The sequence below is a fragment of the Nansenia antarctica genome (genome assembly GCF_963989245.1).
Source record: "Nansenia antarctica genome assembly, chromosome: 6".
In the NCBI taxonomy this organism is placed as follows: Eukaryota; Metazoa; Chordata; class Actinopteri; order Argentiniformes; family Microstomatidae; genus Nansenia; species Nansenia antarctica.
The window spans coordinates 32,104,106-32,124,453 of NC_137676.1; the positions used below are offsets into that span (position 1 = coordinate 32,104,106).

Below are 20,348 nucleotides of genomic sequence, written 5' to 3' on the forward strand. Positions count from 1 at the left end.
TCAAGGATGACACCAAAATCCTTAACATTATCATTTGCCACAACATTGCAGTCGTCTACTTTAAATGTTTACCTGATATGAGGTGTCTCATATTTGCTTTGAAGCATAGTAGTGAAATGTCATGCACATTGAAAAAGATAAGGGTCCCAGGACAGAGCCTTGCAGAACACCACAGGTAACCATGTACCGTTCAGAGGCCTGGTCCTCGAGCTGAACTCATTGATGTCTGTCAGTTAAATATGAACGGAACCAGGAAAGTGCATCACCACAAAGGCCATCGTAGTCTCCTAATCTCGACAAGGGAATCTGGTGACCAACTGTATCAAAAGCGGCACTGAGGTCCAGAAGGACCAGACATGAAACAGAACTGCTATCAGCTGCAAGTCATATATCATTTACAACTTAATCTAGTTCCATTTCTATTGAATGACAGGGTCTAAAACCAGATTATAGGGTGTTGGAAAATGTGTCAACTGCTGGGCTAGGATCGTTTAACCCTAACCCTAACCCTAAGTAATTTGGATAGGAATGGAACATTCTAAATTGGTTTTCAGTTCTTCAGGTCACTTGGGTCAAGACTAGGCTTTTGCAGAAGGGGCTAATGACGGCCAGTTTAAAGCAGCTTGGCACACAGGGAGAGGGAAGCATTAATCATTTTCAAAATAGGATCACCAAGCACTGGGAGGAGTTCTTTAATTAGCTTGGTAGTAATGAGGTCAAGAATGCAGGTAGATGTCTTGGAGGAGGTGACGAGTTTAAAAAGTTCCTCCTGGTTTATGGGTCTAGTCATGGGTGAATTCACAGACTGGTTCATGGTGTGTCTGCAGAGATGAGGCATCAGTGGGGTATGTATATTGAGGGGTAGCCATATTTATTCTGTCTCTCTTCAGTCTGATAATAATAAAAAAGAAAGTTAATGAAATCAGAACTACTAAAACAGGATGGATGTGCTCTCTCTGAAGTCGACTGGTTCTGTGTAGGTTTACCAACTGTGTTGAAGAGAAACATGGGATATAGTATAATATATTATATTATTGTCACTTCAATTTAGAAAGATGGGATGACCTGGCAGATATTAGTGCAATATCACGATCATTTTCATCAGATCCAGTGGGGGAATAAGAATTCAACACATCAACACATTTTTAATTCAACATATTTCCATCGCAGCTATTCACATTACATTTTAGCACATTACATTTTTTGGAATTACCAATGAAGACCAGACATTGATATTAACTCAATACAACTACACAGCTAAAGAAATTGTAACAGTCCAATCCATAAAAAACATATGTGCAATAAAGGGGAAGCTCATCGGGGAGCGAAGCGTCAGTGTCCAAACTGCTTGGTCTCCCTTTATGGTCCGTAATAATAATACACAGAGCCTTGGTACTGAGATTCAATCTGATCCCTGTAATTCCACTTGGCGCCGCTGATGGCTTTCCAGAGGTTGGACCGGGACATCAAGTAGACATTCGAGTCCCTAGAATTGAATGCGGTGGTCCATGCTTTCAGCAAGGCACGGATGTCACCCTTAATCCATGTTTTTTTGGTTGGACAATGACCGTACTGTGACAGTTGGAACAGTGTTGTCTATACAACGCTTGATGACACCTGACCGGAGTCAGTGAAAACATTGATGTTGTTGTGAGCGGAGGCTTTGAACTCACTCCAATCCACACAATCAAAACATCCCTGAAGCATATCCTGAGTAAGCTCACCCCAGCGCTGAGTGAACACTGGTCACGCTTGCTTGAGCGTCTGTCTGGAGCTCAGCAGGAGCAGAACAGAGGCCTGGTGGGGTTTGCTGAAGGCAGGGGCCAATCTGCGCTCTGTAACTATTCTGACAAAGAGTGGAACAATGGTCAAGAATGTTATTGCCACGCGTGGGACCCTATGCTTTTTCAATCTCACCTCTCACTTGACTAGTCTTAACCCTTACATAAGGAATGTTGATCCACTACTGGGAACAATATAGCAATATTTAGTCCTACCCAATGAGAAGATTAATGATAAATTCTGTGCTATACATCTTGAAATTGATAAACTGTTGGTTTGGGTTTTCAAAGCACCTGTGAAATTGTCTCAGTCCCAAGTGACATCCCAACCCAACATTGTTTAGAATTACACAGACCATTGGGAAATCGACTCATCTCTTCTGGTTTTGAACAGCTTGCCTGTGGAACAATGACCCTCATTAACACCAGATGAAATGAGTCTGTCAGTGTTTCCAGTCATACAATAAATAACACAGACTGACAACATCTGAGATAATCAAAGATAAGTTTTGCATTATGAAAAACCTCTGCAGTCACTTTTATAGGAGACACCCAATTATACTCAGGTGTGGCCAACACAACACAACACACCTGATTCCCCTCAAGGCAGTAGTATGTAAGATCAGTGTAACTTGGTGATAGTTCTTTGGTAGGGGGCTTCGGCATTTGTTTAGATTGCAGACTTGATGGTATGCTGTTTAGTAATTTTCTCTTCACTTCAAGTACTAAAGGTCTTCATATTATTATTATTTTGTTAACATTTTGTATAAGCAGTGCAACAATGACCTGGTTACCACACATAAGGCTGGATCTCAGCACACTCAACACTAAGTTTATAAATTGGCCTGTTATGGTTGCCATAAGTAAACCAAATATTGGCCACAATACAACCATAAGTGGGCTGTATCTGGTTGCAGTACAGTTGCCAGATATTGACCACAATTTGATGATCCAGAAGTAGGCCAGTCCTTTGCCACACAAACGCCAAGCCTTGGCCAGAATTTGGATGGGACTAATGTAAGCTATTAGTGTACATACAATGTATAATAATACATATAATGCCCTCACCGTTAAAGTTCACAGAACGGATATAGCTAAGCAGCATAGGTCCCTCCACAGGATCCATCTTGTCACAGACGCCCGTGGCACCGGGGCACAGGTCCAGGTGCATGCTGTGTATGGCATGGGCCATGGCGTAGACCGCATCGATCACAAACTGGACCTTTCCCTCCTGCTCATAGTGAGAGTCTCGGCTTATCCTCTCTTCGCCTAGAAGAGAGAGGGAGAGAGAGAGAGAGAGAAACAGAAGGAGAATACAGCACATTACTGCCTCTGGTCAGTGTCTGTATCAAAAGAAAACATAGTGATATTCATATAAAATAATATTCAATGCAATGTTCTTCATACCTGTACATTTCTTCTTTTCACTGTCTATTTTGATGCCTGGCCGAGTCAGTTTGCATCGGAAATCGTCTTCCCAGAATTCAGCAAACCAGATGTTCCTGCGGTTGTTTTCTAAAGACCTGGTGGTAAAGTACTGGTCGAACCCTGAGCCACAGGGACACACAACAGCCATGCAGGGATTATTTACTTGAAATAGCAACATTGCCCAACTTAAATGAAAACAATAAAAACACCATGAAATGAGATATGATTTGTGATCCAATAACCACACTAGGGGGCTTTAAACACTACAGGGTTTGGGTCAAAGCATACTGTGCTGGCAGGTATCTTCCTTTCACGTTGTCCCTTTTTAGCACTGTTTCAGCATCTACACTGCAAAAAGTCAGCTCTCAAAAACAAGAAAAAAAAGCAATGGGAAATATTACTTAAAATAAGCTCAATGATTTGCCAACAGAACAGGAAAGTAATTAAGTAAGAGATACAGTGCCTTCTGAAAGTATAAATCCACACACAATACCCCAGATTGACAAAGTGAAAACACATTTTTTTCAATTTCAGTACATTTATTAAAATTGAAATACAGAAATACCTCATGTACAGAAGTATTCAGACCCTTTGCTATGAAAGTCTTAAAATGAGCTAAAAGGCAAAAAGGTCAGCAACAAATCACTACAGCAACATCATCGCTAGCTCACCTAGGCATGTCTGACCATGTGTCAATCCTCCTGATCCCAGCCTACACTCCCATGAGGAAAAGTGCTCCCATCACCACTAAGACTGTCAGAACCTGGCCAGCAGGGTCCGCTCCACTGCAGATCTGCCTGAATGACACCTCATGGCAGGAATATGAGCATGAGGACCTGGAACAGTTCACGTCGTCGGTTCTGAACCACATAGTGAACTGCACCAACTCAGCCACCGTGGACAAACGGGTCCGGGTCTACCCCAACACGAAGCCATGGATGACTGGGAAGGTCTTCGCAGGGAAGGGCACACTGCTGTACAGCACCACCAGGGCTAACCTAAAGCGCGGCATCCGGGAGGCCAAGGCAGACCACAGAGAGAAGATTGAGGAATGCTTCCTGAGCAACGACTCCAGGCGGGTGTGGCAGGGGGTTCAGCACATGACAAACTTCAGAGCCAACAGGCTCACAGCCGCGGAGGATGACCCCCTGCTGGCGGAAAAGCTGAACTCCTTCTACGCCCGGTTCGACGAGGGGCGAACGGAGGTAACCACAACACAAACACCACTCTCTCCAGCTCTCAGCAGCCTCACCCTCACAGAGCATGAAGTGAGACGCGTGCTGAAGGCGGTGGACCCCAGGAAAGCCTCAGGGCCGGATGGCGTCCTGGGACGGGTGCTGAGGGACTGCGCCGACCAGCTGGCCGGGGTTTTCACCAACATCTTCAACCAGTCCCTGTCCCAGGCCACCATCCCACCCTGCCTGAAAACCTCAACTATCATCCCAGTCCCGAAGAAAAGCACGGTGAGCTGCCTAAACGACTACCGCCCGGTGGCACTCACACCAATCATCATGAAGTGCTTCGAGAAACTAGTCCGGGCCCACATAGTCACACGCCTCCCGCCCAACCTGGATCCATACCAGTTCGCCTACAGAGCCCACAGGTCCACAGAGGACGCCATCGCGACGATTCTCCACTCCACTCTATCCCACCTGGAGAGGGGAAACAGCTACGCGAGACTGCTCTTTGTGGACTTCAGCTCTGCCTTCAACACCATCCTTCCAGACAGGCTAGTGACCAAACTACTAGACCTGGGACTATCACACTCTATATGTGCATGGATCAAGGACTTCCTGTCTGACCGCCCCCAGAGGGTGCGGGTGGGCTCCCACACCTCCACAGCCCTCAGACTCAGCACTGGGTCCCCCCAGGGCTGCGTGCTAAGCCCCAACCTCTACAACCTCTACACCTACGACTTCACCCCCGTCCACCCCAGCAACTCCATCGTAAAGTTTGCAGACGACACCACCGTGGTGGGCTGCATCTCGGGGGGGGACGAGGCGGCGTACAGGGATGAGGTAGAGCAGCTGAGCAAGCTGTGCAAGGTTAACAACCTGCTGCTGAACCAGTCAAAGACCCAGGAAATCATCGTGGACTTCAGGAGGAAAAAATCTGAGGTCCAGCCCCTGCTCGTCGACGGAGGGAGCGTGGAGAGAGTCTCAACCCTCCGATTCCTGGGGGTGCACATACAGGATGACCTGTCCTGGAAGAACAACACAGCAGCCATCATCAAGAAGGCACAACAGCGGCTCTTCTTCCTGAGAGTCCTCAGGAAAGACCACATCGGACAGAAGATGCTGGTGGCCTTCTACCGCTGCGCAGTGGAGAGCATCCTCACCTACTGCATCTGCATCTGGTTCTCCAGCTGCACAGCCGCAGAGAGGAATGCGCTACAGAGAGTCGTGAGATCGGCCCAGAAGATCACTGGCGCCCCCCTCCCCTCTCTGGAAGAGCTGTACAACACACGCTGCCTCAGGAAGGCCTCCAAGATCTCCAGAGACCCATCCCACCCTGGGTACGAACACTTTGCTCGGCTGCCCTCGAACAGGCGGTTCAGGACCATGTTCGCAAGGACAAACAGACTGAAGCTCAGCTTCTACCCCAGGGCCATTCAGGCCCTGAACACAGCAAAGACCTAGGTTCTAGGCCCTGGACAATCTAGACAAATTGATGGCAGCTACTAGATTGAAATCAAGTGTAATACTGAAACACAAATGTGTACATTTCAAACCTGCAAACTGCGACACTTTAAATGAATGTGCAATAACACTATGTGCAATATGACAACCCTAGGGTACATAAGGTTCAGAGAATAGGAAATGTTAGAATAGGTATAGCATAGCATAGAGTACAGCACAGTGTTTTATTTGTATAGTATAGTATAGTGGATAGTGTACATAGCCTTTATTTATGTAAACCAGCTCCTTTCCCTTCTTGTTTTTTAGGTTTTTTTCCTAGCACCAGGGGAGCCCCCCCTCCCAAATGTCGTTGTTTGGTACCTGTACTATATCAATGACAATAAAGACCATTCATTCATTCATTCATTCATTCATTCATTCATTCATTCATTCATACAACATAAGTTGAATTGAGTCTATCTATCTTAATGCAAGGATAATAGTTTTGATAAAACCATTGTTTTTATAGGGTCTCTGTCACACTGTTTGGATCAGGTTGTCAATACAAACTGAGCAAATGGAGAGGAGCAAAACTGCTCAGGAATGCGACCCTGAGGTCTGGGGAGACTTAAAAAAAATGTGAATGGTACAGAGGGAAAAGCACAGTCGATGGGACAACATCATCTCAGTCAGTCTCCAAAATGGTCTATAACCAAGTAGCCAAAAAGAATCCCTTAGTGGAAAGTAATCTATCTCATATCCAGAACTGTGTTTGCAACAATGAATTCAAGTGATACAGCAAAAAAACTGGCTGGAAATGTGTTTATTTGGTTTTTCTACAAAGCATTTAGTTTAGTGCAAATCCACCACATGCAATGCAGTTTCTGCACCATCTCTCATGTGAAGAATAGTGGTAGCTGTAAGTTATGGGTATGTTTGTCACTGGCAGGGACTGGGGAGTTTGTCAAGATCAAGAGAAAATTTGGAAATTAGCTGAGTTGGTAATGATATCCTAATCTACACAGTGTGTAATTGATTCCTATGCAAATCAGAGAGCCTATAAATACAAAGATATTCATTCCACTATTATCCTTGCAATAAAATGGACTCAATTCAACTTAGCGAGTGATTTGTTGATGACATTTTTGCATTTTAGCTCATTTTAAGAGTGTCATAGCAAAGGGTCTGATTACTTAAGTACATGAGGTATTTCTGTGTTTCAATTTGAATAAATTTACTGAAATATCTCAAATCTTGTTTTCACCTTGTCACTCTGGGGTTTTGTGTGTGTATTGATGGCACATTATTTTAATTTAATCCATTTAAAATGTCTCTTTAGAGTCTATAACCCAACAAAATGTGTAAAAAATGAAGGGTTCTGAATACTTTCCCGCACTGTATCTTAAAACTAGTGCAGTCAGATGAAAAAATAAAAACATTACTTAGATGTACTTTTTGCAGTGTATGGTGGATGTGAACCAGGCCAGACTAGTGTATAGTGGATGTGAACCAGGCCAGACTAGTGTATGGTGGATGTGAACCAGGCCAGACGAGTGTATGGTGGATGTGAACCAGGCCAGACTAGTGTATAGTGGATGTGAACCAGGCCAGACTAGTGTATAGTGGATGTGAACCAGGCCAGACCGGCGTATGTTGGATGTGAACCAGGCCAGACCAGTGTATGTTGGATGTGAACCAGGCCAGACTAGTGTATTGTGGATGTGAACCAGGCCAGACGAGTGTATGTTGGATGTGAACCAGGCCAGACTAGTGTATGGTGGATGTGAACCAGGCCAGACTAGTGTATGGTGGATGTGAACCAGGCCAGACTAGTGTATGGTGGATGTGAACCAGGCCAGACTAGTGTATGGTGGATGTGAACCAGGCCAGACTAGTGTATGGTGGATGTGAACCAGGCCAGACTAGTGTATGGTGGATGTGAACCAGGCCAGACTAGTGTATGGTGGATGTGAACCAGGCCAGACTAGTGTATGTTGGATGTGAACCAGGCCAGACTAGTGTATTGTGGATGTGAACCAGGCCAGACGAGTGTATGGTGGATGTGAACCAGGCCAGACTAGTGTATGGTGGATGTGAACCAGGCCAGACTAGTGCAGCTCAGTTGGGTTCAGCTGAGTTCAGGGGCCTCATTTATAGAAAGTACTCAGATCAAATTTTGATCTTACCCGTGTCGTACGTAGAAAACCACGTCAACGTAGTGATTTATACAATTTCAACGTGAGTCAATTTGACCGTGGAAACGATCGTAGCTCTACGTCGAGTATTGACCTTGCGTACGCACATTACCTACTGGTTATGCAGAGTTATTACAGGCATGTGAGCCGCACTGCCTACTGTAATTCATGCAAGTGGCTCGTAATAAAATTAACGATGTTGTTATCAGCCAAGAAAATGAGTTTAATTCAAGATTTAAAAGGAACTGATGTTTTTGATTGTATTTCAGTCTTCCTTTATATCCCTCCGGAGCTGTCTATCTCCCCTTCAACATGCCTAGTGCGTTGCGTTCCACAACGGACCTTGCCCGGCCACGCGCTAAATTATACTGGATTTTCTCCGGTGTCTGGGAGTTCGCAAAGGGAGTTCGCAGCCATATAAGAATAAGACCACCTGATAAGAATAAGACCATTATATTATTACAGTATAAGCAGCACTCGCCCCCCTCTTTCGTCCCCCTCTTTCCATACGTTATGTCATTTTATCAATTAAAGTGGTATTACTGCTATTTCAAGGTGCGATGGGGCACGCACACATGCAATGACATTTTTACCAAGTTACTGACACTGAAGTCACTGACGCTGAGGGGATGCTAAAATTGTCCTCATATGATAAAATCCACCACCTCCCCTGATTTTCTTTTACAACTTGAGTACTGAGTATAAGCATGTGCCTGGTTAGTTGTCATGATCAAACGTTACAAATGCAACTTACCGAGAAGCCACCCTTCTCTGCCCTCTCCCGCTTCCAGACGAACGCCTACCCTATATTATAGCACTTGTCTTAATTCAGCTGCTATAATTGAGCCGCTATCACAGGGCGTTAATACAAGCCTCATTCACCTGCGTTCATTTTACCTGCGTTGGTATTTATAGAAGGAAGCACGTACGCAACTTTAAACCATCTCAGCCCGTTTTATAAATAATGCTTACGTCCGTTTAGAAAAATGTGCTTACGTGAAAGTCAAAGATGACGTTCAAGTACTTTTTTTTATAAATGAGGCCCCAGCTCGCTGGTGTGTATTAGGGTAAGCATACCACTTATAATGAAACCGTGTAGCCTACTGGTCATGCATTCTCTAGCAGTATGCTATTGTGGATATTGCAACGCTGCTGTTCATTGGGTGGGCTGGGTATACTGTACCATCGATGGAGGCTCTTTTGGGCAGGATGGTGACCGCCCCCTCAGCCACGTCCTCCTGGTCTAGAATAGGAGAGCTCTTGGCCCCCCAGCTGTCGGAACCCACAAACTGGAAGTGACCTGTGAGATTGGCCTTCTTGGCTGATTCTAGAACCCGTCTAGATTAGAGAGGAAATGGAAAGGAATGATAGGGATAGTTCAGTATTTGACACCTTATGGTAAAATGGTTCCTTACCGGCTTAAAGTAACAATCTGGGATTCGTACATCCATTTTGGGGCTTTTAAATGAATGATATAAAGCCATTGATACCTGAAAATATATTTGACGTGCCTACATGAGATTAATTCAATTTAGTTTCACCCCATCCGAACCTACAATATAAGCTTGTTTTACTCAATTGTTGGTAAACAATGTCATTGTGAACAGACACATTTCAAAACATGGTTAAAATGATCACTTTGATCTCATGTAGGGTCAGTCTTTGTCTCCATAGCTCTGTCTACGAATTGAACAGTTACATTTCTCAAATTCCATCCCCCATCTGTTGCCCCAGAAAGTGGTGGGGAGACCACTTTGTTATTGTTTAAATCCCAAATTGCCACTTTAAGGTACTGTATATGGTAACTATCCCTTTAAACTCAACATTAAAGTAGTAAGACTTAGGTTCACGTTCTCACAAGAAAATCTGAATCATGACCCGGAACAAGTGGATGAGATTAGAAGTGAATGAAATTATTTCTCTGATTTGCGTTCTCACAGCCCTTGATGTAAACGAAGTAACATACGTCATCGAAGCAATCAAAGCACGCAACCGAAGCAACAGACGTGGTAGTTGATTGGTCAGAAAAATAGAAAATTGCCCATTCGTCCCGCTCTTATCCAGATCAACACGCATGCGCTGTTGTTTTCCTATGGACAGCCTCGAGCAGCGTTCTCACCAAAAGCTAAGCGAAGCGAAGTGATGCATGCATGGTTTCTAACCCGGAGCGAAACCACCCTTTTCAGGCGGAGCATGCGTCGGTTGTTTGCTCTGGGAGCGACTTCGAATGCACGTTCTCACAGCTCCAAACGACGCAGAGCAAAGTGAATTTTATCCAAAACTCTGATTCCAAGTGAAGCCTTGGACGCATGCTCAGCCTGAAAAGGGTGGTTTCGCCCCGGTTAGAAACCATGCATGCATCACTTCGCTTTTGGTGAGAACGCTGCTCGAGGCTGTCCATAGGAAAACAACAGCGCATGCATGTTGATCTGGATAAGAGCGGGACGAATGGGCAATTTTAACATTTTCTGACAAATCAACTACCACGTCTGTTGCTTCGATTGCGTGCTTTGATTGCTTCGATGACGTATGTTACTTCTTTTACATAAAGGGCTGTGAGGGTTAAATCAGAGAAATAATTTATGCAAGAATCAATCTAATCTGCAGCAATCTCATCCACTTGCTCCGGGTCATGATTCGGATTTTCATGTGAGAACATGACCTTAAATAAACTCAGCAAATCTATCAATCAATCAATCATTCAATCAATCAATCAAAACCGTGGTCTGGACTAAACCAATGAGGGATAGGCTTTTTATCACCAACATACATTTGTACATAGAATATTTTAAATGTGACAACCATTAATTTAATTCAGATTCTATGGTAACACTCTCTGCTTGCATATGGATGTCAAAAGCATTGTTGTAATAGTTGATAATAATAGATGATGTTATGTTATCTCATTTGATATCTACACTACTCAGAACCGTAAAGGATTCTACGGTAAGGCTGTCTCTGTGGAATAACCTTTTTTGGTTCCTTGTAGAAATCCTTGCACAGAAGCTTCTAAATGGAACCCAAAAGGGTTCTACAATATATGGAACCCATGAGGGTTCTACAAAGGGTTAGGGACAGCTGAAGAACCTTTTTGGAACCCTTTTTTTTTACAAGAGTGTGCAGTGTAGTAGCCCTGAAAAGAGTGTTCAGCAACAGTTATGTCAAAGGTTCTGTCATTGTCCTGCAATCAAGTTACTTGAGTAACGAGGTGATTACGAAGTGCCCCTACTGTAAGTGAGGGTAGCTTTAATCTCATCACAGAAGATTAATCTTTGAATGAATCTTCAGGCGATTTACATAACGTGAGCTTAGAATGATAAGGTTCTATCTCCGTTTAGGGTAGTTCTGAGATATTGAGCGTCAAAGTTTTTACATGCCATTATGTTTTGTGAGATGGAACCTTTGTATTTTATGAATTACTAACTCAAAAATGTCAACATTTAAAAAATAACACCACACAGGCATTAATAAACACCTAATTGATCAGATTATGTAAAAAACTCGATTTTGACCAAAATGGAGATAGAACCTTATAATTCTAACGCCACGATAAGGTAGAGCCACCTGACTGCTTCTCATTCCATCTGGTGTGTTCATGTGTGTACCTTATAAGAGTAACAGGGGGAGAGGGTTGCTTTCAGGCACAGGTGTGTCTGTCGTTGTTAGTCAATCATGAGGGTGTGTTTCCGGTGTGCCATATGGAGCAGAATCTGTTGGACACCAACATACGGTGCTGTTTGTAACCCTGTCATCCCTGCAGTGAACACTCTCCGAAAAAAAGGTTTCTTCCTGTATCTAAAACCAAAATAGGTTCTTTGGCATATCCTTGTAGGGGAACTCTTTTTTACTTCTACCAAGAACCCTGTTGGGTTCCATTTAGAATCCGTGAGGAGAGTGTAGATAGACTCAGAGGAGAATGGCAGGGAGATGTAAGACAATATAGGACGTATTGGTTGTCAAATTGAAAACGAGAGAAATGTATTCTGTCATACACTACGTTTACAGAGGTTTGAGTCTGCAACACACTTGAATGGTTGTGGGAACCATGTGGAACGGGGATACAAGCAGCAGTAAAATACATCAGTCATCTAATACAATGACTAACACACCCGTGCCCTTGTAAACCACAGCCAAGAAATGGACCACTGACATCTATTTCATAACTTTCAAATGTCCATATTCTAGTTTAATGGTACATTTGACTCTTGTTTTCATGGGGAAATACAACATATGAGTATGGTGTGTATGGAGGAAAGGGTGCTGATTCTTTTTCTTTCTAGAAGACATACGGGTCAATTACATCATACGAGGGTACTACCATCTACCATCTACTTTTCCACTCGGGCTTGAATCAAACAGAGATCTACAGTGATCATTTCAAGCACGACAGTCTCTCACACAGATCCTCAATCGATGCGTTCTTAAGTATAGCTCTGCAGTAACTTGATCTTAGGACATTTGTTTCATTTGGCATTGGTGGGCCTGTCATGTCCCACTCATGTCATGTCCCACTCATGTCATGTCCCACTCACTTTTATAAAATTGCTTTTGTGCCACCCCCCCCCACACACACACACACACACACACACACACACACACACACACACACACACACACACGTTTTATCGAATAGATTGCATTTAAAATCCAAATGATAAGTGATTAGAGGTGATTTTGGCATACTGGTAAAGGTAAGATTCAGTTATTTTTATGTCTACCTAACTGTGTCTCCAGGACCTCACTAGGGACCAAACCAAGCCCGGATCAGGATGTTCTGACAGCCATTATCTCCTCATGTTCCTCAAGACTCTAGGGAAATGTACGTAGTCATAGGTACATGAGCTTCTAGAACCCTCCATTCTCAGGACAGGATTTCCCATTGTTTATATAGTTAGGATTTGAAAACATAACTAATTGCGATGAACTAAATTACTGAAATGATTCTTTAGTAAGCTAATACTCATTCACATTTTGAGCATTGAAGAGAGGCAATTCCAAATAAATCTCAAATGAAATACCTTGATATCTGACTTACCTCTTTTCTAGTGCTATCTAGTGTCACTTTTATTGTAATATAGTTGTATATACAGTCAATAGAACTCTTTTCATCTCTGATAAACTACTACTGATGAAATTACAATAGACCATTTTTACATTGTTTTTCGCTGTCCGCTACATTACGAGCTAGAAGTGCCATGGGTCTTGAAATTGCATAGGAATGCAGAAAATTTGCTTTAAATGGCAATGAAATGCTGTGGGAGGACTGCCTCTACATATAAAATCAAACATACGCTAATGTCTCTGAACTCACAGGGGCGTTAGTGGTTATATTTATGCTTCTATTCTTCACTCTTCCTCCTTCATACTTAATGGAATATGCCACTTTCAGTCATTTCAGTTAGACTTCTGAACTTAATTCATTTGAAGACTCTCTCTCTTGTCCTAATTACAAGTGAGTCACCACTGTGGATGAGGGTATAACCTATATTATAATAATAATAATAATAATAATAATAATAATAATAATAATAATAATAATAATAATAATAATATATGCCATTTAGCTGATGCTTTTATCCAAAGCGACTTACATTGCAATGAGTGCACACATTTCAGTATAGATGGTCCCAGCAGGAAATCAAACTACTACCTAATCTAAAATAGCTACTCTCTGTGGTATCACTTTTGCATTTTTTATTGAACCTTTACGTGATGCTTATTCACAATGACAGCCTAGCCAGTGGTGATTAAAAGTACAAAATTACAAAACAGTCACAACATTACAAGAACCATATCTCAACACAGAAGGACAGGGCCATCTGTCAAACACACAAGTTGATAACAAACAGTGACAAAACTCAGCATCGCAACACAGAGGGAAAGAAATATGTTGCGTTTACTTGATGTCATCCTCGTTGGCAAAGATGATGACCCCGCGGGCGTTGGACGTCTCCATCAGCCTTTTAATGATCTTGTCGAACTCTCCGGGCCGAGGCTCACGCGGGATCTTCAGAGACTGAGCGATACACACACCTGCGTCACGGAAAGAGACACAGACATTGATGTCCATACTGAATGAAAGAGACACAGACATTGATGTCCATACTGAATGAAAGAGACACAGACATTGACGTCCATACTGAATGAAAGAGACACAGACATTGACGTCCATACTGAATGAAAGAGACACAGACATTGACGTCCATACTGAATGAAATAACATGAAAATACGAATGAGAAGAAAACACGACGGCCACGGTCGTCAAAGCAACATGGCGGTATCCACAGAGAGAGGAAGGGACAGACTTCACAACGGTTATGTTTTCACAATGTCCCGAAGCACTCGAGTCAGTTTGCCTTGAGACTTGACCCTAGGATTACGGGCTAAGGCAGTGAGTGTGTTGGCAAGCGGGATACCCAGGTACAATCCCAGTCCGGTTGCATACATACAGTATTTTCCCACATTAATTTCCCACGTTCATTTAACCAACATTACAGAAGATGCATTTGTGACACGGTCTGGTGATTTTTTGGGGGGGGGGACTTTTATTTTGAAACACGGAAATACATTTCAACGCAGTGGGGATTGCTCACCCAATCCATTGCATTGCAGTATTTTGGCTCGCCTAGCGAGTGTGTGTTGTGATTTTCAACAGCTACCTAGTTAACTATAACACTACTTTACATTGTTAGCAGGCTTACAAAACAAGCTGTGTTAGTTGACTAGCGAGTGTGTCATTGATTTTCAACAACGATGAAATGTATTTACATTTTTCTAAATAGAAAATCTAACATTAAATCGGCTGCCGACTTGTTACCCCTTTCGCCAGACCGTGTCACATGTGACATCACACTACCGGTAGGAGAAGAGAGTGTTGGTTGTTTGACTGTACCTGCCTCCCGAGAGGTCTGGACGAAGGCATCAACTCCACTCTCTCCATAGTTCCCCTCTGAGGCCAGCGTGGAGACGTAGTTCCAGCCCATGGCCTTGACGATGTCCACCATGGCCTGGGCTTGGTAGGAGTCCGGGGGCACCACGCGAGAGAAGAAGTCATACCGGTTGTTGTCACTCAGCTCTGGGGCCGTGGAGGCATAGCTGATCTGAGGGATCTACAGTTACAGAGAGAGAGAGAGAGAGAGAGAGAAGAAAGAAGAGATGGATGGGTTACAGAAGGAGGAGAGAAGACACTGTAGAGGTTGTTGTTGCTCGGGGGATCTAGAGGGAAACAGAAAAGGAAGTCAACAGGAAGTTGTGGCAGATATGATTTGGAAATGTGATAAGACTTGTATTGTAAGCCCAGATATACAGTGCATTCGGAAAGTATTGGGACCCCTTAACTTTTTCCACATTGTGTTGTGTTATAGTCTCAATTTAAAATGAATTAAATTAAATTTATTTGCCATCAATCCAGACACAATAGCTCAGAATGACAAATCGAAACCACTTTTTTTTTCAGTACATTTAAATACAGACCACATGTACATACGTATTCAGACCCTTTGCAATAACACTCTTAAAATGAGCTAAAATGCACAAATATCATCAACAAATCACTCACTAAGTTGAATTGAGTCCATTTTAATGCAAGGATAATAGTTCATGTAATTTTGTAAGTATCTTTGTTTTTATAGGGTGCTAAACTGCTCATGAATGCAACCCTGAGGCCTGGGGAGAGGCCTCAGTCACTCTACAAAATTGGTCTATAACCAAGTGGCCAAAAAGAATCCGTTGGAATGGAAGAAAAATCTATCTCATATCCATAATTGTGTTTGCAACAATGAATTCAAGTGGTACAGCAAAGAAAGTGGCTGTTTATTTGGTTTTACTACAAAGCATTCAGTTTAGTGCAAATCTAGCACATGCAATTCAGTTTCTGCACCATCTGATGTGTGAAAAATAGTGGTAGCTGCATCAAGTTATGGGTATGTTTGTCACTGGCAGGGACTGAGGTGTTTGTCAAGATCAAGAGAAAATTATTAAATTTGCTGAGCTGGTAGTGACATCCTAATCTACTTTACTTTAATCTACCCTTTATTTAACCAGGCAGGGCCAATAAGAACTCATTTTTATTTACATTGGCAGCCTGGCAAAAGACAAAAGCCTCTTGGGGCGTGGGGGGGAGGGGCTGAAAAGAAATCAGGTTATATGTTAAAAACAAAGAACACACACGACAGACAGCGGCACACATCCAAAATTCCAGCACAGTTAAAAGAGTAAAAACATACGTACATCTCTACACCTCCTCCACTTACAGTCACAGCATCAAGTTAAAGGGACAGCATCACTACACAGTGTGTACCGGTAATTGATTCCTATGCAAATCAGAAACTCTAGAAAAACAACATTATTCATTCCAAAATTACATTAACTATTGTTCTTATTGTTCTTGCATTAAGATGGACTCAATTCAACTTATTGAATCATTTGTTGATGACATTTTTGCATTTCAGCTCTTTTTTTGTGATTTTGATTTTCAGTTTTATACACAAGACAAACAAACTAACAAACAAACAACAAGCTGCCAGACATACAGTACATGTCTAGTATGATTTGGTTCAAAGCAATTCCCAAAATGCTACATCGTCAAGTAAAGTATCAAGTAAAGTAAAAAAGAGTACAGGCTTGCATCACTACAGGATATAATAAGAGATCAGTCAATAATTGGACCCCCTGTTAAAATATCTATTGGGAAATGTAGAGTTGTAGAAGCGTGTACTCTCCATCTGCATGATAATTATTAATTTGTTGAGACATTTCTGGCAAACGGAGAGGAGCTCTCGAAAGCACGTCTACTCCATCCGCTACTCACTAACGCCCCCTCGCATTGTAGCTTTTATTTTGAATGTCACAGCAAACGGTCTGAATACTTATGTACATGGGGTATTTCTTGTATTGCAATTTTAATAAATTTACTTATTTAATTGATTACATTTACATTTTTAAAAATGTGTTTTCGCTTCGTCATTCTGGGGTATTGTGTGTGGATTGATGGCAAATTCATATTTCATATTAAATTTAGTCTATAACACAACAAAATGTGGAAAAAGTGAAGGGGTCTGAATACTTTCCGAATGCACTGTAGGCTTCATAGTATGAGGATGTCCCCTTGGTACACCGGTTACATAGAACAGTAGGTAATAATATATAAGTCTAACATCTATCATGTCATATTAGATGTATGTAAACTCTATTTATTAATTTCCTTTGGGATTTTCTTCAGAGTAAGTGCTGTTTGAGTCCCTGAAATACATTATTCATTGTTACATGTTTTGAAAATACATGCAGGGATACCCTGCATTGGCATGTGTTGTATGAGTCCAAAGCCATTTCGTAATATCTATTACATAGCTATTACATCACATTGATCCAAAAAAACGACCTGATAAGGCTACAGCTATGGCTGTCAATAATTTAAGCCTCATGGTCACTCCAGTAAGTGTTGTTGAAAATGTTGGGGGAGGGGTTGCCAGTAATTGATTCAGAGTGAGGGAAAAGATAGAGAGGGACGGAGGAATGGGAAAAGAGAAAGGAGAGCAAAGAGAGAGGACCATTTGACAGATTATCTTTTTTTGTGTCCGTTCAGGTTCAATAATTGATCCAGAGAGAGGGGATAAAGGTAGAGAGGGACAGAGGGATGTGAAGAGAAAGAATGAGAGAAAAGAGAGAGGACCATTTGACAGATTATTGGGGAGGATTAGAGGGGTTTTTAGTCAAATGAAGTTAAGCACAGACTGAGGGGCAGAGAGAGAGAGAGAGAGAGAGAGAGATCAAGAGACATGGCGTTGTCATTTCTCAGCTTTGCCCCACACAATAGATTTGGTACTGACCATGTGGGGCTTACACACAACATACACACACACACACACACACACACACACACACACACACATACTGTATATAATTCCTTAACACATTGTACACATTTACACACTCCACGTGTGCACAATCCCCCAAAAGAATCACTGCAACGACATGTCTACCCTAGTAGAAACACTTGTACTAGTGTACACACGGTAAACTATCAGTCCCTATAGTTGACATACTGCCTAACCAATGAAACCCAGAGAATCAGAGAATTTCACTTTCATTCAGCTGAGAGACCCAGATCCAAATCCAATCTTTTAATCAACATAGTGGTTCCTGTCTCAATCCCACCGTTGTTACTCTGTCTGCAAAAAACACACTCTCCATCCATACATTCTATCTATCTATCTATCTATCTATCTAGTATCTATCTATCTATCTATCTATCTATCTATCTACCTCTCTGTCTGTCTGTCTGTCTGTCTGTCTATATCTATCTACCTATCTATTTATCTATTTATCTATCTATCCACCTATTCATCCATCATCTATCTTTCAAGATCCTTCTGCTCTGATTTGGTGAGGCTGCATTCCCATTGTATGCACCCAAATTGTGGAATGCATTGCCAGTTTACATTAGGGATGCAACCTCAATAAATATGTTCAAGTCAAGACTAAAAACCCATCTTTTTAATATTGCCTTTAAATGAAAAAAATATTAAATTATGATTATATAATGATTGGAGCACTTTGAGCTGCAACATTTGCAGGAAAAGTGCTATACAAATAAAAAGTTGTTATTATTATTATTATTATTATTATTATTATTATTATTATTATTATTATCTATTCGACCACCAGTTCCTTCCTCCTATACCTATTTGTGACAGGATCTGGTGAAAAATTCCTCAAGTAGGTAATTTTTCTGTTTTTTCCAGATTGTAAGCTTTCAAATTATGTGTCATACATTGAAATCTGAAAATAGTTGAAGATATGCTTATTTGAATGTTGGTAGACCTCAAACCAAATACTGGAGAAACTAACTCTGAATCCAAATATATGCAAAACAGCTGCGAGTAGCTATCAGCTAAAAAGAACTGCATGATCATGCACATCACAACATGCTGAAAACAACATAACTACACATAATTAGATGATCACACAGTCCTTGTTTTTGAAAACGTCCTAAAACGTACGTTTGTTTACAAGCCATGTATCACTTACCCAATAGCCTACGGCAGACAATACAGTGAATCCAATTCACAAATTCTAAGTATTTAGTGATCCTAAAACTATTTGTCATATCGAGTGTACACTTTTTAATCACTTTTTAAATTTAAACTTTCGTAATATGCAAAAAAATAGAAAACACATAAAAATAAAAGCTTTTTGGTCATTTGCATTACTTGCTGATATGCAGACCTTTTCACTGTCTGCTTGCCTGTTTGTCTGCCTCCCTGCTTGCCCATTTGTCTGTCTGTCTGTGCATGCATGTCATGACTCAGTTAGCAACATAATGTGGAGCATGGTTTTTGGCAGAGGTAGCATGGAGTTCATGTGATGCTCTAAAACCTTGCGGTGGTCTTCATATTACCAAAAGTTCAAAGTATTATCATGAGGCAAATGATGCCCCCCCCAAGCAATGGTTATGATAATCATTACACTGTAGTATAGAACTAATTAGGGCTCTCACTCACAACTCAAAACAGTCCTTGTATGAGAGGGACATTTCCACAAGCACTTTGAGCAACATAGAGCGTATTGTCCCACAAGAAGAAAAAGGACTGTTCTTTATTCCACTCGTGTACTGCCAAGAAACACTACAGTGATAGAGACTAACTATGTGAAACACTCAGCTATGTTATAAATGCAAAGCAATTAGTGAATCAATATGTAAAGCATATTAAGACAATGTTGCTATTTCAGTTCTTACTATGTTACTACAGTACACAGGTGTTAGAGCAACCTGATTTAACATGTCAAAGAAATATCTTTAAATCCAAAAACAGATATGCACATCCTTAACTTATGGGCCCTCCAAAAAAAAACACAGAACTTGCTGCTTCCAAGTGCTTTATTTCACCACAAAACAACATTTCAGCCAACAGGTAGAGTTACCTTCGTCAATAACGTATTTGACACACCTCACTGAGTGGACAGAACCTGAGGACAGAGGAGAGAATGGAGTCGGGATTGAACTACGGGAATCAAAGAGATGAAAGACAACGTCAGCACCAGATAATACAGTGACCCCTCCATTACGGGTCATATCACTGCGGGGGATTAAGGCCTCCGACAGGGCATGGCTAGTTTTCACTGTAACCTTTTTTACACTGCTATAAAAAGTAATATCGCTCGGCCCAGGGACAGAGGAGTGTATTTCCTTTTCGGCTGCACAAATTAGCTTTTCACTTCAGTCCTTCTGGGGCACCTAAGAGCAGAGAGGGATGTGAGCTCCGGTGGGTTGGCTGAGCCCTGTCACCCCCTCTATTCCAACACCGCCCTACTTCTGTTTCCTCTC

At 42.0% G+C, this 20,348-nt stretch overlaps 1 protein-coding gene across 1 annotated transcript in view; it reads right to left on the minus strand.

Annotated features, from left to right (window-relative positions):
• Positions 1-20,348, minus strand: part of grm6a (glutamate receptor, metabotropic 6a) — a gene marked incomplete at both ends in the record, with an annotated part of 47,186 nt that overhangs the window by 12,025 nt on the left and 14,813 nt on the right. Inside the window, 5 exons of the mRNA XM_080534354.1 lie at positions 2,850-3,050; positions 3,189-3,329; positions 9,206-9,360; positions 13,923-14,055; positions 14,916-15,132. Coding sequence (XP_080390480.1) covers positions 2,850-3,050; positions 3,189-3,329; positions 9,206-9,360; positions 13,923-14,055; positions 14,916-15,132 — 847 coding nt within the window. The remainder of the gene's footprint in view (positions 1-2,849; positions 3,051-3,188; positions 3,330-9,205; positions 9,361-13,922; positions 14,056-14,915; positions 15,133-20,348) is intronic.